This window comes from Frieseomelitta varia, unplaced genomic scaffold, assembly GCF_011392965.1.
Source record: "Frieseomelitta varia isolate USP_RPSP 00005682 unplaced genomic scaffold, Fvar_1.2 scaffold_513, whole genome shotgun sequence".
In the NCBI taxonomy this organism is placed as follows: Eukaryota; Metazoa; Arthropoda; class Insecta; order Hymenoptera; family Apidae; genus Frieseomelitta; species Frieseomelitta varia.
The window spans coordinates 414,970-439,851 of NW_025110272.1; the positions used below are offsets into that span (position 1 = coordinate 414,970).

A 24,882-nucleotide genomic window follows, 5' to 3' on the forward strand; every position below is an offset into this window, starting at 1 on the left:
TGATGAAAGATTGCCAACGTAACTTAATAACAAATATACTTAGGTAGTATTAAGAACAAGAAACACAAATTATTTTTATATACTATATACAATACAATAGGGTATTTTTATATACTATTTTCAGCGATATCTATTATCCATCAACGCACATTGGCAACAAGTAATTGACAAAGTATTATATCCATTACGTTACCTGTTGCGCAATGTGTCAGAAAGACAATTACTCGCGTTCGATGATCGTATACATACGTATAAACACTTGGCGACAAAACTGCTCACACAAATTCGTACCTTGATACTTACCAAACACAAAATATTACTTTACTTTTGAAGGGAGGAACAACTCCGTGTCCGCTGTGTTGGACATTTCAGCTTGAAATCTCACGACGATCGTTTTCACGTTAATTTTCAAATCTCTCTCTCTTGCTTCATTGCCAAAAATCGTACGTTTCGTTTCATTCCTCCAGTTTAACGGTTTCGAGCAACTGTGTATCAACTTCACCAATGAAAAGCTGCAACAGTTCTTCAATCATCACATGTTTGTCCTTGAGCAAGAGGAGTATAAGAAAGAGGGTATCGTCTGGCAGTTTATTGACTTCGGAATGGATCTCCTCGCGTGTATTGAGCTGATCGAGAAGGTAGCTCTCCCGAGAGCGTAGAGAAACTCGTGAACTTCCATTTTCTTTTTTTTTTTTTCTTTCGTTACCACTGTCTTTTATAGATTTGTACTTTCGTTGTGTTTCATATCGTTTACACCCGACTTTGTTTAGCATTTACCATTTAACGTAACGTCTCACGTTATGCGATTGTCGGTCTCGTTAGGAGATTCGTCCTCCCTTGTCTTGGACTTGTTTTCATCCATTTTCGTCCCCGATCAGACTCGTACGAGTCTGTCTGTTTTTGTCTAGGTGAATTGTTTAACGATTTGCTAGTGGTCGTATTTTACTAAATAGACACTTGTTTCTTCCAACCTATTTTTTTCGTAGTGTTCCCTTCGAATGAATTTGTCAACACGTACCCGTACCCTTTTTTCTCATTTTTCTCTGCAAATATTTTTTGATTACATTCTTGTACATTTACTCTTGTTCTTCTACGTGTATGACATCCTCAGAAGACAATTTATTTTTTTTTTAGTTGAAATCTCTTCTATCACGTTCTCCTATATCCAACGATTTTGAGAGAAAAAAAAAGAAAAACGCATGTTCCAGAGGAATTTGTAACAAATATCTATACATAGAGCATGATTGTCCCCATTCTCGTCTATTTATCGATAATGAGTATGCAAACACGGCATGATTTCAATGTACCAAATACGACGATCTCCATGGTTCCGAAAAGAGGCTGGTAAAGTATTTACTTATAGATACATACAGTACAGGTATAAGTACGTGTTACATCACCGTCGACACACGGGTCATTTTCTAGTTAGCGTCTAGCGTTCATTTCATCGATAATGGTAAAAACAGTGGACTTCACAACAGTGGACTACGTAGAACGTAATTAAAGATTAACGTTGCTGTAGTTGATTAACCTTACGATACGTGTTCAACTGTCCATCGAGGAACAGGACGGTGCGTTTATCTGAGAAATTGACTGAAACTGACACAGTTTGTTGTCAGTTTTTCGCAGCGAAAGGTAGACTAATACGTTGAACGATTAGTTTTGAAAGCGTAAAAGTCTATATACATACAGTTACATATCAGACGATGATACACAAGGTATCACGCTTTTCCCTAATACGAGTATGTGTGTAGTAGCGTTTTCAAAGTCCCTCATATCCTGTATAAATTCAAATATTTGCAAAATAACGATCCGGTAAAGCGAGATGAAGCTTTCAGTGTTGCGAATTCAGTTTGCTTCAAGCAAATTGTTCTCTTTTCTATCGTTTCTAGCTTCGTTTTTTTACTTTTTCTTTTTCTGCTAATTGTAAATCGAACAACGAGTCCCTTCGATTACGGATGCAAATATTTGAACTTGTCAGCCAGATTTCTACCTTTCCACTTTTCCTACAAGTAGATGTTGTATTATAGATAGATTGTGAATGATCATCTATAAACTGGGGCATATACCCCTCAGGAAAAGTATAATTTGCAACACCTATTATATCGATGTACGATAATAGGTCGCATATATGTATGTACTTACGTAGGTCAATCGACACTTTTTACGGCGTACATGAATATTTAAAAAATTGCTCGACGCGTACTTTCACGGGGTAAGCTACGTTGTGTTGCATAATGTATACACATTACATTTTTTCGAGGATCGATGTTATAACATCATGTACTAAAAGTTTGGAAAATTTGTCGATTGACTTGACATCAAAAAGGTTGACCGATACACCTCATACCTAATGTCCTCGTGTCACTGACGAGCAAATTAGCAGAAGACAAGGACAAAGTGTTGTACGTACATATGTGTACAATATATTGTACATACATACGTGTGCATAAGCGTAGCATACGGTCTCGAATATCCTCGAAAAGAAAGAGAGACAAATGAAAAAAAAACGATACAAGCGTAGTGGTAGAGATTGATGAAAAAGCATGCCTGATTGTTGCTCGAACAGTTCAACAGCTTCGAGCAGCTGTGCATCAACTTCACCAATGAGAAGCTTCAACAGTTCTTCAATCACCACATGTTCGTCCTCGAACAAGAAGAGTATACGAAGGAGGGCATTGAGTGGGCATTCATAGACTTTGGCATGGATCTCCTCGCGTGTATTGAATTGATCGAGAAGGTACAAAAAAAAAAAAAAAAAAAAAAAAAAATACCAAACACAAAGTTGAAAACAAGAGCGCAGCCTAAGCGATCCAGCTTAGTGAAAGACCACAGTTGGATCTTTGACACACACGCAAAACTTAACGCTTATTACCGGCAAACTGCAATAGTGATCGTCCACTGTTTTCTTGAGTTAATCGCAAACGTTACGTCTATGTGTCATCTTTTTTCCCATTTTGTATTTGTCCTTTCTTTTTTTTCTTTTCTTCCTTTTTGAATCGTGTGATTTCGCGTGTCGTTTCAACGAAAAGCAATTTTATCGTCTCGCTTAGGCACCTTCACATCACCACCGTGCTCATTTTCATTCGTCCAATTCCCGTAACATCATCATCACGGATCGTTAATCGAACTTCTTCCCTTTCATCTCTTTTATACATAACTAGAAACAATGCCAATCTCCTACAGTGTTGTTACACATGCTAGAGTACTTATATTTTTACTACATTATATAATCGTTACCATTTTTTTCCCAACGACTCTTTTTGATTGATATTATACGTTATATTATACACATTTCAACATCATTTTCTAGATGTTTCAATACACTCAACTTTTACACAGTCAATTCTAATGTTTCTCTTCTCGAGTATACGCACATATTTTTCCCTTTACTTTGATATGTCGTCATTTTCTGACTATTGACATATTTTTATATTTTCACTCAAACACGCGACAGTGAACACACAATCGTGCAACAGTACGATCGAACGTGCGCGTATTAGCACGAATTTACTGCGATAATCTTTTCATGCAACGAGTTCAAAATTTCTCGAACTTTTGCAACGTTCGAATCGACGTTCGTTTGTCAAGTGAATTGATTCCTTTCTCTTTGGCTCCTGCATGAAATAGGTGATTAGGATTAACGCGAGTCTCAACGATCATTGGGTATAGGTTGTTTCTCATATACCAGATGTTCGTCGAGAAATCGAAAGTTGCTGTCGATCTTTGCAACTTTTACGTTTCAATCAACTTTGACTCGCAATTACTTTACGATTCGCTCGTGATCCTATCTATATAATTTCGAGCCATTATTAGCTCTTCTTTATTGCAATGTGTTTTTACATTAATGAACATTGAAAAGATTTCTTCGGTATATAATGGAAATACATATGTACATAGAGATATATGTATGTATGTATGTAATCAAAAGTTACAAAGACCAGACACAACGAACAAATCACCTAAATTAGTCTTATTCTACTAATTGTTCTTTTGTTCCTCTCTCTCTCTCTCTCTCTCTCTCTCTCTCTCGGTCTCTATCTCATTCTCTGTCCTTCCTTACATCACCTTTGATCCCTTCTGAATCGCCACGCTGTGTCACGCACTACGCACGTTGTGTCGTAAACACAACAGTTCAACGGCTTTGAGCAGCTCTGCATCAACTTCACCAACGAGAAACTGCAACAGTTCTTCAATCATCACATGTTCGTACTCGAACAAGAGGAGTACAAGAAGGAAGGCATCGATTGGGAGTTTATTGACTTCGGAATGGATCTCCTCGCGTGTATCGAACTGATAGAGAAGGTATTCCTACAATTTTCTCGCAAACTGCAAAGAGAGTAAAAGTGCAAAACAAAACAAAACAAAACAAAAAGACGCACAGAAAAGGAGAAATTGGAGAAGCGGCCAACACGGCTCGATCGATGGAGAGACGATCATCGATGTTTTTCTTTTTTTTGTCGAAAAAGCTTTTCACCAAAAATACGAGATATGATCAGAACCTTTCTGACTGGTATCATCGATGTTACGCTGGTAGATCGCCCCCCCCCCCTCTTTCCATTTTGTTCTCGCTTGTTTCTTGTCGTCGTAGTTCTGGATATTTATTTTGTTTTATCATTATTTCCGCTGCCATTGAAAGCAAACGTATTCGATACATCTACCTTGTTCTTCATCTTTACCTTGCTTTCCCTCGTCTCTCTCTCTCTCTCTCTCTCTCTCTCTTTCTCTTTGTTTTTGTCCACTCCTGCAACGACACTCGCGACAGTGTTCGTTTACGATTTCTTCCTTTCTTTCTCTCTCGATACTCATTAAAATCACCTGCAATTAGCAGAGCACGGTTCACGATTGTTATCTTCAAGTCAAGGTATACAATCGAGTAATCCGATTAGGAAGATTGTATATCGATAAGAAGAAAAATTTTGATATATTATCTCTTCTAACAAAGTTTGACGTATGTTGACATCAATGAAAAGAAAAAAAAAGAAATAGGAAAAAGAATAGGAGAAAATATTAGAAATTCTTTGTTTATTAACAAGAAATCTCGTATATTTTACGTATATTTATTATTACTTAAAAGTGAAACTCGAGCCGAGCTCCGTACGTGATTCACATATCACCTCTCGTAATTATCGATCGATACCTAATCGTATTGATCGATAACCTTTAAAACTCTTGCGTCCCTGAATCATTCACGTCATATGTATTTGTGAACATTTGGCGCCTTCTGTGATCCTTTGTAGGTCTGTTTCGAATCTGTATAGTCAACCGAATCCATCAAACTCTCCAATCAAACAGTCGAAAGCAAATTCTTGACGGAAAAAGGCTGAAACTTAGCTGATCAACTTCGAAGCAGACCGACAAATGAAAACAAAACAGAGGGAGTTCCTCGTGAAAAACATATAAAGTGCAACTTATGCACTTTATATCATGTTTCGCGTGCTTAAGTGATATCCCCTCCTAAGTTGTACGTCCTCCATGTATGAAATGACAAAGAAAGACTCGACATGGAATCCCCATTGACAATTTGCAAGACCTTTGTTGACGTAAGCAGCATTAATGACAGCTGTCTTTTACCTCTGTTTTCTGTTTCGTTCTGCTTTTCCCCTCCTTGGTCTCGAGCAGTTCAACAGCTTCGAGCAACTCTGCATCAACTTCACCAACGAAAAGCTTCAGCAATTCTTCAATCACCACATGTTCATTCTGGAACAAGAAGAATACAAACGCGAAGGAATCGAATGGACTTTCATTGACTTTGGCATGGATCTGCAGCAAACGATCGATCTGATCGAGAAGGTATTGTTACCCACGTGACGGTCGCATGACGGAAGCAGCAGGAACGAGAGGTCGACAGCTTCAAACTGATCGATAGCGAGTCGCTGTAAAAGAAAAGCCAACACAGAGATAGATCTCGTTAGCATGCCAATGCCATCATACGCTATATATATATATATATACGTTACATCTTGCACGCTAACTCTTTTCTCATAGGTGACGCGACATTTCATCTTTCACGTACGTGTATCTGCAACGTTAACGTTTTTCTAGGCTCTCCATTACAGTGACAAACTTGGTTTTACGACAATGGGACGCGATCGTCTCGAATTTGAAAATCTCTCCTACCAATTTCGTTTGCATGCTTGCCACAAAGACGCCGCGAAATTCTTTATCTCCGCGAGATTGATTTTTAGTAGAGACTCGCGGAAACGTAAGGTAAAACGAAAGGTAAAAACATGGACGCACGATTGAATCGTTGATCGAGAACTGTGACAAAACAACCAAACGGTAACCCACCCGTCTTGTTTGATGCTTCCAAGCTTTTCTTGTTTCGTCGTGTGTACACCTGCATGCGGATGTTTGTGCTATTGTAATGTGTGTTTAAGAAACGAGCTTGACGATGTGAAATCGATTGGTCGATGAAATAATTCGATGGAAGGAAATTGTAACGTTATCTTGCAACTTGAAAAGTTCTCCTTTCTAGCCCTAGCTTCCATCGTATTGTTCTGTGAATTTTGATTTAGTTACTCTTTGCAAAAACTTGGTCTCCGAGTATTTGTAAGAGCGTTTCTAAAGGTATTAATCTCTGAATTTGTTCAGACATCGAGAGTAACGCGAAATAAACCTTAAGTAAACGAAACAAGAAGAAAAACAACGAAATTTTTGGAACGAAATAAGTAATATTTTGAATTATCGTCAAAGTGTATCTAGACTCTATGTCCTTGCGTAGGAAAATTAGACGATGACTGTATAAGCTATATCAACTTCCATCTACGATAATTCCTGAACACGCATTTTACGGACAATATCGGTTCGCTTGGCGTTACTCTCGAAAATTTTGTCGGAACAAACAGTGCGCAAACTAATTCGAACGTTTGCGTTTGAATACAGCCCATGGGTATCCTATCGATTCTTGAAGAAGAATCTATGTTCCCGAAAGCCACTGACAAGACCTTTGAGGAGAAATTGAACAACAATCATCTTGGCAAGAGCCCCAACTACTTGAAACCAAAACCGCCGAAACCAGGCCAGCAAGCGGCCCACTTCGCTATCGGCCATTATGCCGGAAACGTACGTTACTTGTTACCAAAATCACATTTCATATTCATCTTTCTATCTTTTTCAAACTAACCTACCTTATTGAAAATGATCTCTCTATCTTTCTGTCCATCTCTCTTCTTTGCCCAAACTCTTGGAGAATTTGTCGCTAAAACGGTTAACGATTAGAGAGCTAGAGAGAAATATTTTATGTCAAGTGAATAAGGGATCGAAGGCTACAAAACATATTTGAACAACAGGTGCCATACAACATCACAGGCTGGCTAGAAAAGAACAAGGACCCGTTGAACGATACGGTCGTCGATCAATTCAAGAAATCATCGAACAAACTGTTGATTGAAATCTTCGCTGATCATCCTGGACAATCTGGTGATGCCGGTGGTGGCGGCGGCGGTGGCAAAGGTGGACGTGGTAAAAAGGGTGGTGGCTTCTCAACGGTATCATCGTCCTACAGGGAACAACTGAACAACCTGATGACCACTTTGAGAGCCACCCAGCCCCACTTCGTCCGTTGTATCATCCCCAACGAATTGAAGCAGCCGGGTGTCATCGATTCCCATCTTGTCATGCATCAACTGACTTGTAACGGTGTACTTGAAGGCATCCGTATTTGCCGTAAAGGATTCCCCAACAGAATGGTTTACCCTGACTTCAAACTACGGTAAGAACCTGTTGTTCTCTTTCGCTCGAACCTCTCGTTCCAAAACCAGAGACGAGAACAGAAAACTTTCGTCACTTTTCTTTCTTTATTACACGCGCTTTGATACTTTGATACTTTACAAGTACCTGCGACGGAGATGATAGTAGCATCGATTAGCAACTGACAACACGTTCGCGACACTTTATCGCGAGAATTTATTCAAAAGATTTTTTACTTTGCGTTCGCTCGTTGGAAAAGTCGGGTCACCCTCTTTTTTTTTTTCTTTTTTCTTTTTCCTTTTTTCCTCGAAGAAAAGACAAACGACGGAAAGTAGTTGATACCGAGGCCAAGACAGACGAGGAACTTAGAGACATTTTTTAACGGATAACACAGTTGAAAAACGATGATTTTATATTGTGGTCGTACAGTTACATGATCTTAGCACCGGCCGCGATGGCCGCTGAAACGGATCCAAAGAAGGCCGCTGCGAGATGTTTCGAGGAAATCGGACTTGATCCGGACATGTACAGGATTGGTCACACTAAGGCTAGTTGCAAATCCCCGAACAAACTGAATTTTTTCTTGGGTTTTACTCCCTCTTTCTCGTCCATAGTAAAATATTGTATCCGAACAAAGTTTCAGTAAAACTCTGCCCCCCCACCCCCAGTAGTGAGAAGGATGCTCTGTTCTGAAATCTCTCGCGTCTTTTCTCGTCGTGAACAGCGTCACAATTCCATTCATTTCGTTTTTTTTTTTTTTTTTTCATTTTCTACTTTCACTTCGAAGATCGACTCGAAGTGTTGATTTTTCATTTTCAATTGCATTCCGAATGATCGAACTGAATCGAGCGTTTTCAGAAGTATCCGACTCTTCTTCTCGTGTTGAGCAAAACTCCGTTCTCCCAGTATTTTCAATCTTTGCACGACCCCCGTGGACTTGACGATGCGAAGTCTATTAGCGATCCCCGATACGTAAAGTGTCCCCCCAAGTAGTTAGGATTCAAAGATCGTAGGTTGATTATATAAATATGGTAGAGTGAGTCTTGTGTGACCCCTCCCCCCCCCCACACACACCTAGAAAATATCACGTAGAGAAGAAAATGTAAAAAAAATTTGCGTGGCAAGAAGCAGAAACGAATGCAGAGCAGACCTACGTTACGTTTACCGAACGATCGCGGACACACGATCCGACGCAACACACGATACAAAACCAAAAGCAAAAAACGTTTACAATTGGTAGTGATCCTGTGTACTAATAGCGACCCATCACCTTTTCTTTTTCTTGGCTTTCCACCCCATTACCATTAGGTACAAGATTCTGGCGCCACAAGCGGTCGAGAAGGTGGGTAACGACCCGAAGAAAGCTGCGGCGGCGATTTTGGAGGCATCCGGCCTCGAAGCCGATCAGTATCGTCTTGGACATACCAAGGCATGTTTCCTTTCGCGGTCATGGCCTGCTCGTTACGCACGTCAATATCACATTTTTTTTATTTATGCATAACGAGCTTCTTTTTCTTTTCTCTTTCTTTTTTTTTTTTTTTTTGGTCTTTTTCTACTTAACGTACGAATCTCTCGAATTTCGTCGGTTGTCGCTGACGCATGTACCTACACACATGCAGCGCGCGATTGTTCTTCAGATCAATGGTTCCCAACCTTTTTTTCTGGCTTCACCCTTCTGACACGTAATTCGTATTGTTCAAAAAGTGAATTTTTGACGTGGAGGGAGCTTAAAATGCCATTAGCTTCAAGGGTCTGAAAACGAGCTTCCATGAAAGAAAAAAATAAATTTTAAACTTTTTTTTTGAAAAAGTACGAGAAATTCACTGTTAACAACTCATTCTCGAATTGCTACTCCCCTAGAAAATCAAATTGCCCCTGTGTGGGACGTGGTCTAACCACAGCTCTAGATATTTCAAAGTTATTTCTTTCCTCGTCTCAAATTTTAAAGTTTTCGAAATTTTCCCAATTTTTTTTTTTTTGTAATTTATCGCGCTGCTTGCGTCAACCGATCGAACGAGAGAATTATTTTGCAGGAATTACAGTTCTGGCGTTAATAATATTAAACGCGTAATCGATGCTATCTAGCGTTAAACGCAGCAAACGTGTCTAACCAAAAGAGGAAGAGTTGAAATATTTGAAGGTTGCCTGAAAAACATCCCTGAAACGTTATTAATTTCTAAAACGGAAGTTGAACTGGAAAAATGTTAATCCCGTTTCGCGTGACTATAATGAGCAGATGGTAGACTCTCGAAGGAGACGGGAGGATGATTCTTTCGACTTCCATTTTAGAAGCATATCCATCGTAGAAGTAACCTATATCGTAGATACGTACATATACGATTGATTACAGGACAAATCTCGTACGTCTCTCGTGTCCCGTTTCACAAATACTCGTTTTGGGAATACACGTACTTACTTGTAACTTACATTTGTATGAGGTCGACTATAAGACGGATCTCACGTTTTACCCCCATGCAATTCCGTTGTTTAGATCATCTGGAAACCATGTGTTTAACCATGTGCGATGATTTCTTTTTTTTTTTATTTGTCGTGCCGCATCCCAACCATACCGCAACCATAAAAACGAACCGTCACAGATACAAAATTCTGTGCGCCAATGCCATCAAAGAGCCTTGCGAGCCTCAAAAGGCCACCCAACTGATCCTGGACGCGATCAATCTGGAGCCAGAGTTATATCGTATGGGTCTCACCAAGGTATTAGACGCCTTTGGCCTCTCGCTACTCGCGACTGTCACGCGTTTGCAGCACAATTCCAACTGCTTTCCTTCCACGGCGGTAAAAACTTTTAATCCTTTCCCCACGCTTTTCCATCAATCGCGTTTCAATCAAGTTTCAGCGTATTTCGATTCGATTCATTAGGTTGCGGATACTTTGTTCCAACTATCCCAAAGTGGTCTGAACGGTCAATTTATAATTTTTTTGTTTACAGCGCGTATTTTTAAAGATTTAAATAATTTTTCGTATATATAAATGAAGGCTTGTACCGTATTGTTTCTTTTTTTTTTTTTTTTTGACTTTAGTGTCTTTGATGGAAATTTTACACTTTGATCTCGTCGGTCAAGTATCGTAAACTCGCGGATTTACGAAACTTACGTAAGAAGAGCGCAAGTGAAGGATTAAAAGTTCAATTACGCTACCTTACACTACTACAATGTCAGCTAATGCTCGCTGTAACTGAAACACGATACCGTAAACACCGAAGACTGCAATTACATTTTCTTTCATTTTTGGCAAATGACCAGGTAGTAACATTTGCTCTCGCTTCTTGATATTTTAGATCGATTAACCGAAGCTTTTTTTCTGCTTACTCTACGTTGTGTATAAGATTATCTCTGATTACATATGATAGACGAGTGTCCCGTTTCTTGCACTAAAATCCGCATGGCGATCCTCACCTTTGGTTTACTTTGATTACTTTCGATTCGAAATACACGTACAAACGTTCGATGAATTTTTTTGCAATTGCTTCTCACACCGCTGAGAATCGACGATAACGATACAACTCTTGACCGTCGACTATTCTCTTTTCGATCGCATCGCACCGTTATTAGCAATTGTTGCTACACATTGTCAAAGTATGATATATTTAGAATCAGAAATCTACGCACACGTTACGTAAATCAAACATTCGTCCTTCTTGCTTTTAATTCCATCGCCGTCGCCTTACAAATTCGCATTTTGTAGTCGACATAATTGATATTAATTTGGGGAATTGCCTATGTACGTACGTAGGTGTATTTCTATGTTTACGCCTCTTCGTAAACATCGAATTTCGAGACACACGTACGGCGAAACGTTTCTATTTTCAACGGCCGAGAAATTAATCATCAGTCGTGAAAATTCCACTCTGCTCGTGTTTTCCGGCAAACTTGAGAGGAACTTGACTTTTGCTCAAAGTGTCGAAAGTGATCAAAGTAACTCCACGACGAACTCCTCCACGAGGAACTCTTATTAATCGAAATGTTCTTTTATCCGTTCCTTTTGAAAAAAAAAAAAAAAAAAAAAAAAAAAAAAAAAAAAAAAAAAAAATATATATATAACTAAAAGAAAATTCAAAAGCAATACGCCGCTGGGACTTAGAATTTANAAAAAAAAAAAACAACAGGTATTCTTCCGTGCCGGAGTCCTGGGTCAGATGGAAGAATTCCGTGACGAGCGACTCAGCAAGATCGTGTCTTGGATGCAGGCGTACATGCGAGGTTACCTAACCAGAAAAGATTACAAGAAACTGCAGGAGCAACGTTTGGCTCTGGTCGTCGTGCAAAGAAACTTGAGGAAGTACCTGCAACTTCGTACTTGGCCATGGTGGAAACTGTGGCAGAAAGTTAAACCTCTGCTCAACGTCACTCGCATCGAAGATGAGCTTGCCGTAAGTGCCTCGACTTGTGCCGTAAATACTCCGTCTCTCTCTCTCTCTCTCTTTCTCTCTCTTTGATTTCTTTCTGAAAATGTTTTGAATTTTCAATTTCCACGGTCATTTCCTGTAGGAATGTCTTTTTGAAAAATTCTCAACAGACGGTCAAATATTTCTTTTCTCCTCTTTAATTTCAAACGCAGTACAGTGATGAATCTACAGTTTGTATTTAGACCGACGGAATATCTAGCGTTTATTAAAGTTTTATTAAATTTAGATGCAGAATCTCTCGTGAAATACTCGCACGATGAACAAGACATTCTCGCAGTATCCGAAGATTTTGTTATAAAGTAATCAAAGCTAGCTCGTTCCGTCTTTTTTTAGTATTTTATAAATAGATCTCCAACAGGACTTGGCACGTGCTTTTCCATTACGATTCCGATATTTCATTCTCCCTCTCTCTTTCTAACGGAAATTTTTTTGGGTACTCTTACACCCTTTACCCTATATGACAGTGGTGAATCTCATTTTTTCTCGACTCGTCTCGTCTCGTCTCGTCTCGTCTCGGGCCACGGCACCTGTAAGAATTAAAGCCTAAAAAAATTCCAAACCTTCGGTTTCATCACTCGGGCTTTGTGTCATCGATTATTCATGCTATCTAATTTCATCGTAGAGATGGAACGATCCACCTTTCGATATATTTAGTACAATTTTATTTTAGAAAGCTATCTTTGGAAGCAAGATACTAAAGATAAAAGATCGTGCATAAAGATACCGATACACCGTATTCCAAGGGGGAGGAAAATGAAAGAAAATATAGATAATTGCACGAAATTATTATCCACAAGTAATGTCATTTCTTGATACTCTACGAAATTTTATTCAAGAGTTGATACAGTTTTAATCTCTAACATAATTTAACGACAAGCACACTAAATATGTAGAATCTAGATTATTTCAACTAGAATATAGAATATCATGTTGTTGAATATTGCGTGAATAACATAAGAAGCTGTATTCTAATTACATTATAGATGTAACAAGTTAAATTATCGTCACCAAATGTTTATTAAATTTGAAGAAAACGACATTGCTCGTAGGTACTCGTAACATATATCGGCGTCGATCGTTTCAAGTAACGTGCGTAACGCACGGTTTTAGGAAAAGAAACGATTACATAAATCTTTTCCGATCAGACTCGAATCTTTCGAGATCTCGATCGCCGGTATGTTAAGCTATATTAATATCGGCTACTTAGCATAGAAAATCGTTGAGAAGATAACTTGCGCGCGTGTGTTTCACAATGGACATTGATTTATCCGATCGATTCCGAAGCAAAAGTGTACAGAAATAGAAACGATCTTTTGTAATTAGACCAGTCTGATCTAAGTAAGGTCGGTACTCTGCTCGTTTGATCTAGCGATTGCTCGACATTTCCACCGGGTCGGGCGAATATAAATCAGTGGAAATCGCATTCAATCGGAAATAGTATCACCCGCTATAAATTGATATAGCCAAGCGGCGGGAAGGCAACGGCGTTGGCGTTCGTCGATCGCGTTCGTTCGGTCGTTGCTAATTACGGGAGAGAGAAAGGCAACGGCCTTCGATCGGGAACAACGATCCTTCGGGAGTAATCCAGGTCGATATTACACGTCCATCTCTCACAGTCGTTCTCTGGAGCAACTGCTGCTGGAGCATTTGCTCACTGGAACTGGGGGGTTCTAATTTCGTCGGTCCTCCCCCCACTCGGTCCACTCGCTCGGTTTGTCATGGTAGCTCCTTCTGGTTGCACACGTATAAGTCCCTCCTTCGTCATCGAGATCGGTTATAAATATTTTTCTACGATGAGTATCGCTGGAGTGGGGACGACGATGATTCTCCCCGCGGCCCGACTACCAAGGGGGATTTTGGGTAGAAAAGTTGAGCCTCTGGTAAACCGAAGACCAGTCAGATACGCGATCTCGCGCCGACCTATTCGATCGATATTCTGCTAAACGAATTCCCTCCCCTTCGCCTTTCTTTTTCTTTTTTTCTACGACAAGCCACGAACACGATCGACGCAGAGTTCCTTCTTCTCCCACTTTTTTTTTTTTTTTCGTTCTTTACATCTCGTCGATATCTTACCGATATCATCGACAACGAAGATTCGTCGTTTCGCGCACGGCTTCGTTCTGCCTTCTCATTCTCCAACGGTATTGTCCATCGATACGCGACAGCAGGATCGTAGAATCTCCTCTTCGATAGCGAGGCGGCTCTTTTTCGATTCTTCGATCATCTGTCGATCGATCGTCACACGTCGCGAAACGTGGTCGTCGCTTTCCATCGTGGTGCCCTTCCGTCAGTAATTTGACGAACGTTTCGTTTCGTCATTGTGAATTCGTGCAAGAAACAGAGAAGAGAAACAAAGAGAGATAGAGAGAAATAGAGAGAATGGGTGACACGTCGGTGGAAGATTCGAATCCCGTGGACGGAAAGAGACTCAACGACAACGCGGAATTACAGGCGCTCGAGGAGAAAGCGAGAAAAGCTCAGGAAGCGTTCGAGAGGGAAGAGAAGCTGCGCAAGGAACTCGAGGAGCAAAACACCAAACTCTCCGCCGAACGAAATGCCCTGCAACGACAACTCGACGGCGAGAAGGGTTCCCTCTCGGAATATATGGAGAAATCCTTGAAACTGGCCGCCCAGAAAGCTGATATCGAGTCCCAACTTCAGGTAAGCTTTCCATTATATACTCTCAATTACGTCGCGTTAGATTTCATTAGACATAATTAGATATCATTCAAAGGAACAAAAAAAAAAAAAAAAAAAAAAAAAAAAAAAAAAAAAAAAAAAAAAAAAAAGAAAAGAAAAAAAAAGAAAGCTAGAATTTTTCAAATTTTGCAACGTAAAATCATTCGCGCTGACTTAAAATCATACGCGAGACTTTTCTAATGGAAAACGTTACATTTCGTCAAGTCGCTCTTCTGGTTCAAAAAAAAGAAAGAAAAAGAACGAATTTTGAAAAAGAGCAACTTGAAATTGCCAATCACGACGTCGAGATGACGAAAGTTCACTGTCGAGTACCCGTTCGAGCTAGGCTCAGCGAGTTTCGTAGGTAAGTAAAAAAGTAATTTTCGCAATTACTTGAGAGGAAAGTTAGGCCAATTTCGGATGGCTCGTTCGCGCAAAATTCACAAGTCGAAAATTCGCGAGTCGAAAATTGGCACGATTCGTCGCGATAACGAAACCCACGGATCGAATCGTGAATCACACAGGCGAACGATAATTATACCTTCTAGACGACTGATTAGATGTCGAAAGAAAGAAGAATGGGGTTATTAATGTCTCCTTAACATTCCTAAAATCAGCCGAGGCCGTACGTCCGAGGTATTACGGGCGCGTTCGCGAGGAAAGTATTGGAAATGAAAATAATCGTGGTTGAAATAAGCGGCGGAGAATATCCGATGCTTTAAATATCCATGGGAAGGATGGCACGGTGAAAAAATGCAGAAATTTATTTACAATGCAGAGCCGCCAGTTTCGCGGATTCGCTTATCTTTCGCATACCTTTCGCCCTTAAAATAAATAAATTCCGATTTCGACAATTCCCGTTAGAACGCGTTAGAATCGAATCGAATCGAAGCTTTTGGCGGCTTTACGCGGCTCGTGGTCATCGCGAGCGGACGATAGATATCAAAAAAAGAAAAAAAAGAAAAAGAAAAAGAGAAAAATCAATAAAACAGAAATAAAAAAACGAGCAAAAAATCTCATTGCAGAAGAATTCATGACTTGCGTGATGTTCGTACGAGCGTGACTTCGTCAACGAACGGAAACGTTACATAAAGGCAGAGAGTATCGGCTTGAAAAATTTGAAACTTGAAACTCTGGAAACGCGCGAGGTAACGAGCCCGAAAGATTCCCAGCGTAAATAGATTTCGACATATCGCTTACATAGACGCAGAGGGCAGTTATAGCCGTCTTCGAGAAAGACGCTGAAGTTGAAAATTTACAAGCTCGTCATAATTTAAACAAATCTGGCTCGGATTACAGAAAATGATGCACCTGGCAGGAGTTGATACATGGTCGTGGTCGCGTACGTGGTTTCGTAAGCGCCTAGCATTAAGTAGCAGAGGCGCGTCATTAGTCAGACGCATTAGTCTGACCATCGCATCGCGCCACGCGTTGCGCCGCGCGCTCGCTCCTCCGTTCCATGCCGTGCGCCGTGCTATTTTTCTTCCGCGACGAATCATCCCTCGTTTCCACATTCGTTCTAAAATTGTCCCGTCTTCCCACAGAGAATACTCCTCCATAACGAATATGTATCAAGTTCTAATCGCTTAAAATCTTCTTTAAATCGTCCCTCTCTTTCTTCTTTTCTCTTCTTTGAATTTTCTTTCTTTGCCTTTCTTTGCTCTCCTTGTTTTCATCTTCTTTGAAACTTTACTCTGCCACGTTCCATTCCCTCCCCTTTTGCTCCAAATCTCGAAACAACGCAACAAGAATTACAATCTCGTCGAATCGTAATTGTACGATAATCGTAATAATTGTACGATGCCAAGTGAAGCCACTGAAATGATGCGTATTCCCTGCACAAACAGTATAGTCAGACGGTATCTCTCTCGCATGAACGTCAAACAGAACAGTTCTTTCTATTTGTCTTTTTCCAGCAGCCTTGCGCGAATCTTTCTACGAAGAAACTCTTTCCGAGAAACGAACTCTTTTTGGAGGAACGAACGTTCTTTCGGGCGAAAGAAATTGGATAGCGGTGAATCTCGCGGCGTACTAAAAAAAAAAAAAAACTCCAGAAATTCCGCGGTGGATATGATTCGTTCCAGAATACTGGACTATTTTTAACGACTGGCACTTTTTAAACGACTGACTAACTGGTACTTAATGTCAACACCCAGTCGGAGCATCCCGTTCTCTTCTGCTCCTTTCTCGATTAAATTTAGATGTTACCTCACGCGTCAGGCTGGAATCAGGAATCTTTCTTTAATTTAGGTAACAAGTAAATGTTTCTAGATAAACGCGTCCGTAAATGTTGGCGTTTAATTAAGGAATGTCAGTGAAATGATAAAAGCAACGTCGACCGATCATGATAAAGTAAAAAAAAAAAAAAAATTGAGTTTTATCGGCAATCCGGCTGAGCTCGGCCAAAATATTATACAATGCCAAATACGGTGAGGGATAGGGAGAAGGAACGAAGCAAGTTGGGAAGGAAAGAAGGTAGCGAAGGAAGCGAGAGAAAAGAAAATATGTTTGAAGTGAGCTTGAGATGCCTGATGGTGGAGAGGGACTCTACTTCGCCCCTACTTTCGACACGGCCAAATTTAGTTTGCCGCCAATCCCAGATTCCAGGTTATTAAAAGTAGGCGTGGTTATGCGCTGGAATAACCGACAAAACGAAGGAGGTAACAGGTGTATGGTGTATTTATACGTCGGTACGCTTATACGCGTCATCCTCTGCAACTACTTCACCTCGTTCATCCTCGTTTCACTCAAATTTCCTATCCCCGACTCTTGAATACCCTCGACTCGTAGAATCGTCGAGATAGTTTCTTAATTTTCGCTTTTCCGTAAAACTCGGTCACTGGTATCCTAGACTCTTGGACTCTTGGTCCTGTTTGGTCCTGTTTGTCTCTCAATTGGGAAATTTATCGATTCCGGTGTTCTAAATGTTAGAAACCAAATTAAAAATACATTGATATACAAATATGAATGAGAATTATATACGCGTTTGTGAAATAATGTTTGAAAAATACCAAAGATTGTTACCAGTTAATACTATAGTAGATGATAGCAGATGAAGGTGCAAAGATTACGCAAAAGATTACAAAATGATAGCGCGTTGCGTAATTTTTCTATCGATTAATTCTTGAATGCTATTAAGCGAACAATTCACTCGAATGAAATTTTGATTTTCATAATTAATTAAAAAATTAAAGAATTCTTCACAATTTGTTCGTATCGACACTTTTTTTTTTTTTTTTTTTTTTTTATTCTTCATACAATATATCACTATACACCGAGTTACTTCTTACGTCACTCGTCTGTCAAAACATAAAAAAATTTTTCAATTTACTTGGAAAATGGAAATAAATATTTTCTTCGTTACGATGCTAGTAGCAGGCATGATGACGGGTCATCTCTGATAATACTTTAAAGTTTAGGTGATTGATTTCAAGAGCCTAATCGTATAAGATTACACATGTACTTCAACGCGATTATGATCAACAATGTATCAGCTTACGAAATAAAATAGAGTTGTAATCAAATCGAATCTGCCCAAACAAAGAAAGTGTATTATGTTAATTTACTCTTATATGGTTTGCCGATACGGTAACTGAAAATATTTGTGACAGAATGTCTCGTGACTCGAACTTAGGAAGAGCAACTACTATTGCTGATTAAACTGAACGGTGAAAATAAAGAACCAAGGCACGACGAAATAAGGCAACACCGATACAAGTAAAAGCACCACCACCAATAATTGTTCCATTATTGTAGGATCTGAATGACAGATTCAAAGAAGAGGAAGATGCCAGGAACAATCTCTTCCAAAACAAGAAGAAACTGGAACAGGAAGTAGCAGGTCTAAAGAAAGACGTCGAGGATCTCGAGCTGAACTTACAAAAGTCAGAGCAGGACAAGGCGACGAAGGACCACCAGATCCGCAACTTGAACGACGAGATTGCCCACCAAGACGAGCTGATCAATAAATTGAACAAAGAGAAGAAGAATCAGGGCGAGGTGAACCAAAAGACTGCCGAGGAACTTCAAGCTGCCGAAGATAAAGTCAATCACTTGAACAAGGTCAAAATCAAGTTGGAGCACACACTCGACGAGTTGGAAGATTCCCTGGAACGTGAAAAGAAATCACGGTTGGTGAAACGAAATTTTCTTATAGGGAAACGTAGCCGTGACATATGATATCAGTGTCATAACTAGATAGATAGTGTAATATTCGATAGCGTAGGTAACTACGGTAGATGAGTAGATATGAATGAATGTTGACTTTACAGAGCCGACGTGGAGAAAGCCAAACGAAAGGTGGAAGGTGACTTGAAACTTACGCAGGAAGCCGTTGCGGATCTCGAGAGGAACAAGAAGGAACTCGAACAGACCATTCAACGCAAGGACAAGGAACTGTCGTCTTTGACCGCGAAACTCGAGGACGAACAGTCGTTGGTAGGCAAATTGCAGAAGCAGATCAAGGAATTACAGGCCCGTATCGAAGAGCTGGAGGAAGAGGTCAGTCTGGGAAGAAGACTAGTTTCTCGTTCGGTCGATTGGTATAGAATCGGCTGTAGAAATGACTTTGAAAAATGTCCCACAGATCGAGGCTGAGCGTGGCTCTCGCGTGAAAGCTGAGAAACAGCGCAGCGACTTGGCACGTGAGCTCGAGGAGCTCGGCGAACGCCTGGAGGAAGCCGGCGGTGCCACTTCCGCCCAGATCGAACTCAACAAGAAGAGAGAAGCGGAACTTAGCAAACTGCGCAGGGATCTCGAGGAAGCCAACATCCAACACGAATCCACTCTTGCCAGCTTACGCAAGAAGCACAATGACGCCGTTGCCGAAATGGGAGAACAAATTGACACGCTTAATAAACTCAAGGCCAGGTAAGTTGGAGATCGATACGTCGATACCTATATATATATATCAAATATCGCGATTCCATCGCTACTTGACCGCGCGTAACTGCGTAAGAAACGATCAGAGATTTCGGTCTAGAGAATAGAACGATTTCAGTGGACAGAACGATAAATCTTTTCGACAAACAAAGAAAAACCGGGGACATAATGAATTGTTTTCGATAGAGCTGAAAAGGGTCGTCACGATATCCACGCAGAGCTGAACAATTCACGTGCCACGACGGATCAGGTTTCCAGGGAGAAGGTACATTCAAAGGGACTGTTGAACGTTGAATGATCATCCCGCATTTGTTTCCGAGATTACTTTTTCTCTGTTTCCTCTGTCTTCGCGTTATTATGTCGCGTCCATGTGTATTTCCACTATCTGACCAGTTCAAATTCACCACGTAATGTCAGGGTCGTCGACCCGTTCCTCGAATGGTTTTCTCCACTCTTTTAACTTACGTCCCTTACGTCGAATCGTCATCGTGTTCGTCATAGAATTCGATGGACGACATGCAACCGATCGTTCGATTGCCACACTGTGATTTCACTATCGTATCGTATCGTTCGTTCTAACGACTTGTATTTTCTTCCCGATCCACTGTTCTAAATACTAATTGCCAACTTCACGTGTCTGTTTTCATGAAAATTAGGGTTGAAAAGGACAAGGTTCAATACTTCAGCGAATTGAACGACACGCGCGCAACGGTAGACCAATTGAGCAACGAGAAGGTAAGAGAAACCTTGTTGTCCGCGGAGAGATTCTCTAGGATTCGACAAACTAACGCAACTAACAGCTTTCTCAGCCAGCACGAAGCAGCTCGGGAAACGGAAACGGAAATGGGAACCTCACGTGTAATTTACGTCGTCGCGATCGAAAGTGTGCCCAGCTTGCAAAGCTTGTTTCTCCCGTGTATGTCCCTCCTTTTCCAAGTTTATACATCGCATACGTACATATATACGTTCGCGTATTCACCTTTGGACAATCCAATCCAATAGTTTAATAATCTCGCAGAGTGAAAAATTCAAAAACTCGAGTCTTCTCGTAAATTGTCCGAACGAGATTGTAAATTTTAGAGAGAGTCAGAGATCTCAGCGAATATAAGTTGTTCCAAAGGTGAATTCGTGTGGAAACGAAGCGAAACGTAATTTGTCTAATACGCGTGTCGTAACAATCGGTGATCGACCGAAACAGGCTGCCCAAGAGAAGATCGTGAAACAATTGCAACACCAATTGAACGAGACCCAAGGAAAACTGGAGGAGGTGAACCGAACGCTGAACGACTTCGACGCCGCGAAGAAGAAGCTGTCGATCGAGAACAGCGACTTGCTGCGGCAACTGGAGGAAGCGGAATCGCAAGTGAACCAACTCTCCAAGATCAAGATCTCGCTGACGACGCAGCTGGAGGACACGAAACGATTGGCCGACGAAGAGTCGAAGGAACGCGCTACCCTCCTTGGCAAGTTCCGCAACCTGGAACACGACCTGGACAACATTCGAGAACAGGTGGAAGAGGAGGCAGAGGGCAAAGCGGATCTCCAGAGGCAACTGAGCAAGGCGAACGCCGAGGCGCAGCTGTGGCGTACCAAGTACGAGTCGGAGGGCGTGGCCCGAGCAGAGGAGCTCGAGGAAGCCAAGAGGAAGTTGCAGGCACGATTGGCCGAGGCGGAGGAGACCATCGAATCGCTCAACCAAAAGGTCATCGCCCTCGAGAAGACGAAGCAACGGTTGTCGACGGAGGTGGAGGACCTGCAGATCGAGGTGGACCGCGCGACCGCGATCGCCAACGCTGCCGAGAAGAAACAGAAGGCCTTCGACAAGATCATCGGCGAATGGAAGCTCAAAGTGGACGACCTCGCGGCCGAACTCGACGCCAGTCAGAAGGAATGCCGCAACTACAGCACGGAATTGTTCAGGCTCAGAGGTACGCAATCGTTCCAATCGTTGGACGCATTCGTCCAACCTTTTCTTTTTTTTTTCGGTTCTCACTCGGCGATACTGATACTAATATACCAACAACGTTGAAACAGGTGCGTACGAGGAAGGGCAGGAACAGTTGGAAGCGGTACGTCGCGAGAACAAGAATCTCGCCGACGAGGTGAAGGACCTCTTGGACCAGATCGGCGAAGGTGGACGCAACATTCACGAGATCGAGAAAGCGAGAAAGCGCCTGGAGGCTGAGAAGGACGAACTCCAAGCCGCTCTGGAGGAAGCCGAGGCCGCTCTGGAACAAGAAGAGAACAAAGTACTGCGCAGCCAATTGGAGCTGAGTCAAGTCAGGCAGGAGATCGACCGACGTATCCAGGAGAAGGAAGAAGAATTCGAGAATACCAGAAAGAATCACCAACGTGCTCTCGACTCTATGCAGGCGTCGCTCGAGGCTGAGGCCAAGGTTCGTAACGTTCGAAACGATCGACAATTATTAACGATCGATAAGATAACAAGGTATATACATATATTATACGCGTTATCTTATATTATCGCGAAATCTTTCTTTCAGGGTAAAGCCGAGGCGTTACGCATGAAGAAGAAACTGGAGGCGGACATCAACGAGCTGGAGATCGCGCTCGACCACGCGAACAAGGCGAACGCCGAGGCCCAGAAGAACATCAAGAGATACCAACAGCAACTGAAGGACGTCCAGACGGCGCTCGAGGAAGAGCAACGAGCCCGCGACGAAGCGAGGGAACTGCTTGGAATTTCGGAACGTCGGGCGAACGCGCTTCAGAACGAACTCGAAGAGAGCCGCACGCTGCTCGAGCAGGCGGATCGCGGACGTCGCCAAGCTGAACAGGAGTTGGCCGACTGTCACGAACAACTCAACGAACTGGGTGCCCAGAACGCTTCCATCTCCGCTGCCAAGAGGAAACTCGAGGCCGAACTCCAAACCCTTCACGTGAGCACTCTTTCCCATCTCTGATTTTGCTTGCGTTCTGCACACGTTCGCAGGCGTACACGTTTACGTTTACGTTTACGTTTACGTTTACGTTTACGTTTGCGTCGCGTTTGTTCACGCGTTTGTTCACAAACATCGAAAGTGATTTTCAATTTTTCCGTGTTCTGCAGTCTGATTTGGATGAGCTGTTGAACGAGGCAAAGAACTCCGAGGAGAAAGCAAAGAAAGCCATGGTCGACGCGGCTAGATTGGCCGACGAGCTCCGAGCCGAGCAAGATCACGCTCAGACGCAGGAGAAACTTCGCAAGGCGCTCGAGACTCAGATCAAGGAGCTGCAAGTCCGTCTGGACGAGGCCGAGGCGAATGCCCTGAAAGGCGGCAAGAAGGCGATTCAGAAACTCGAGCAACGCGTCCGCGAGCTGGAGAACGAACTCGACGGAGAACAGAGGAGACACGCCGATGCCCAGAAGAACCTCCGCAAGTCTGAACGTCGCATCAAGGAACTCAGTTTCCAGGTACGTGTCGCTTCCTGAACGACATTATTACCGTATTATTACGCGTGTATTACGTATACTCGTATACTAATCACTGAGTCAAAAGAACTTATTTATCTTTAACTTTTAGGCTGACGAGGACCGCAAGAACCACGAGCGCATGCAAGATCTAGTCGACAAGCTTCAACAGAAGATCAAAACGTACAAGAGGCAGATCGAGGAAGCCGAAGAAATCGCTGCCCTGAATCTCGCCAAGTTCCGCAAAGCTCAGCAAGAACTCGAGGAGGCGGAGGAAAGGGCGGACCTGGCTGAACAGGCAATCACCAAGTTCCGTACTAAAGGACGCGGAGGAAGTGCTGCGCGCGGACTAAGCCCAGTGGTATGTCAACATCTTATACGCGTTTCTATTCTATCGCTATATTCTACCAAAATTTTCTCTCTCTCTCTCTATCGTATTTTAGCGTAACGATGTTTTTCTTCTCTTTTTCCCGTTTCTTTTTCTTTTTCTTTTTACTTTCTCTTTTGCTTTTGCTTTTTTTCTGTTCTTTTTTTTTTTCTTCTTTTCTTCGCATCATTTGATTCGGCAATTCGTCTCTTATCGCGCAGCGATATTTCGATAAACGTACCACGCGTGTGACGTGTGTCACCCGTTGGAAACTAGAAATTACGCTACGAAAACGAAAGTTCAAACGGAAAATGCAGGTTTTTCGCGATAGAGTAGCAATAGGATTCCTTTCGCGATAATGATCTTTTCATTTCTCTTCTCTTTTCTTTAAGACGTAATGATTCCATAATTCTTGAAATTTTGCTTCGATAAAAATCGCGGTAGAAGAATGGGTCGACGAATGGTTATAAGATGTAAACGGTAGAGGAGTAGTCGGTTCCGAGTCGACGACGAACGAGAACGAAATTTTCTAGAAATCTGAGATAAAGATAAAATTGCCCGGGATGAAAAGATAGTGAGCGTGTGCAAAGAAGAGCAGAGATTACGATCGTCTCTAATCTGTTGAATCTGTATGTCTCTGTATAGCCCCAACAGAAGGCCCGTAAGGCGCCCTCCGCATTGGAGTAAAGAGTACCGCGCCGGCCCATGTAAGTTTGTGTCATAAACACGTGTCCTAAGCACGTGTGTGTGCCGGAACAAGGGACAGCATAATTAAAATATAGACGGAATTATTCCGACTCCCCAGTGTCAATGATCGTCAATTTTTTTCTTTTTTTTCTTTCTTCATTTTTTTTCATTTTTTTTGAACCTGTGTGAAAAGCTGATAACACTTGACAGAAGCGCATCTTACGAGTACACATACATACAGCTTGCTTCTGATCGTTGATTAACGTATTGTGTATCACCTATCCCAAACAAATTCACGATAGTGTTGACAAACGGATCGCTGTACCGAAAGTTGCTTCGTTAGCCGCTAGACTAGACACTAGATAGATTAGATAGATTTTTCACTGTACTTGTCGTTAGATACTTGGACATCTTTCTCACGATTCGAGTCGACATACCCGTGTATTCTCTTTCTGACACTTTTCAAAGCGAAACAGAACTAAACAGAACGAAACGATTCCAACTATCTAAGAGAGGTATCACGACCCTCGAGAGATTCACGTCCTGCTGTTGTTTTTCGATAATTGCCAACCGTCGACGATGCACGTCAAGAACGAACGGAAAGGGGCACAAAGAACGTGTCATCGACTGTCTCCAGAAAATGTTTTCACACTCTTGTTCTTTTCTTTCCTTTTCTTTTATTCTCGTTATGTTTCTCTTTTTCTTTCTTCCTCCCCCCCCCCCCCCCCTTTTTTTTTT

At 41.7% G+C, this 24,882-nt stretch overlaps 2 protein-coding genes across 26 annotated transcripts in view; one reads left to right on the forward strand and one right to left on the reverse strand.

The window, feature by feature from the left end:
• The window catches only part of LOC122533252 (myosin heavy chain, muscle), a 39,757-nt gene that overhangs the window by 13,022 nt on the left and 1,853 nt on the right, over positions 1-24,882 (forward strand). For 4 of the 24 annotated variants that reach the window (XM_043662775.1, XM_043662765.1, XM_043662766.1 and 1 more), the window contains 15 exons: positions 2,570-2,740; positions 6,886-7,065; positions 7,293-7,714; positions 9,001-9,121; positions 11,819-12,082; positions 14,570-14,779; positions 18,554-18,927; positions 19,069-19,297; positions 19,383-19,666; positions 20,335-20,413; positions 20,877-21,606; positions 21,713-22,074; positions 22,183-22,578; positions 22,749-23,093; positions 23,203-23,451. In XM_043662775.1, the coding sequence (XP_043518710.1) occupies positions 2,570-2,740; positions 6,886-7,065; positions 7,293-7,714; positions 9,001-9,121; positions 11,819-12,082; positions 14,570-14,779; positions 18,554-18,927; positions 19,069-19,297; positions 19,383-19,666; positions 20,335-20,413; positions 20,877-21,606; positions 21,713-22,074; positions 22,183-22,578; positions 22,749-23,093; positions 23,203-23,451 (4,416 nt within the window). Of the gene's footprint in view, positions 1-467; positions 639-2,569; positions 2,741-4,134; positions 4,306-5,622; positions 5,794-6,885; positions 7,066-7,292; positions 7,715-8,121; positions 8,240-9,000; positions 9,122-10,289; positions 10,408-11,818; positions 12,083-14,569; positions 14,780-18,553; positions 18,928-19,068; positions 19,298-19,382; positions 19,667-19,864; positions 19,944-20,334; positions 20,414-20,876; positions 21,607-21,712; positions 22,075-22,182; positions 22,579-22,748; positions 23,094-23,202; positions 23,452-24,102; positions 24,165-24,882 lie in introns of all 24 variants that reach the window. The other 20 variants (XM_043662790.1, XM_043662774.1, XM_043662770.1 and 17 more) reach the window with 13 other exon arrangements.
• The window catches only part of LOC122533254 (cytochrome b5-related protein-like), an 18,307-nt gene continuing 5,534 nt past the window's right edge, over positions 12,110-24,882 (reverse strand). The window contains exon 7 of one of the 2 annotated variants that reach the window (XM_043662795.1): positions 12,110-12,138. The gene's annotated coding sequence lies outside the window, so the exon portion shown is untranslated. Of the gene's footprint in view, positions 12,139-23,498; positions 23,527-24,882 lie in introns of those variants that run through there. The other variant, XM_043662794.1, reaches the window with a different exon arrangement.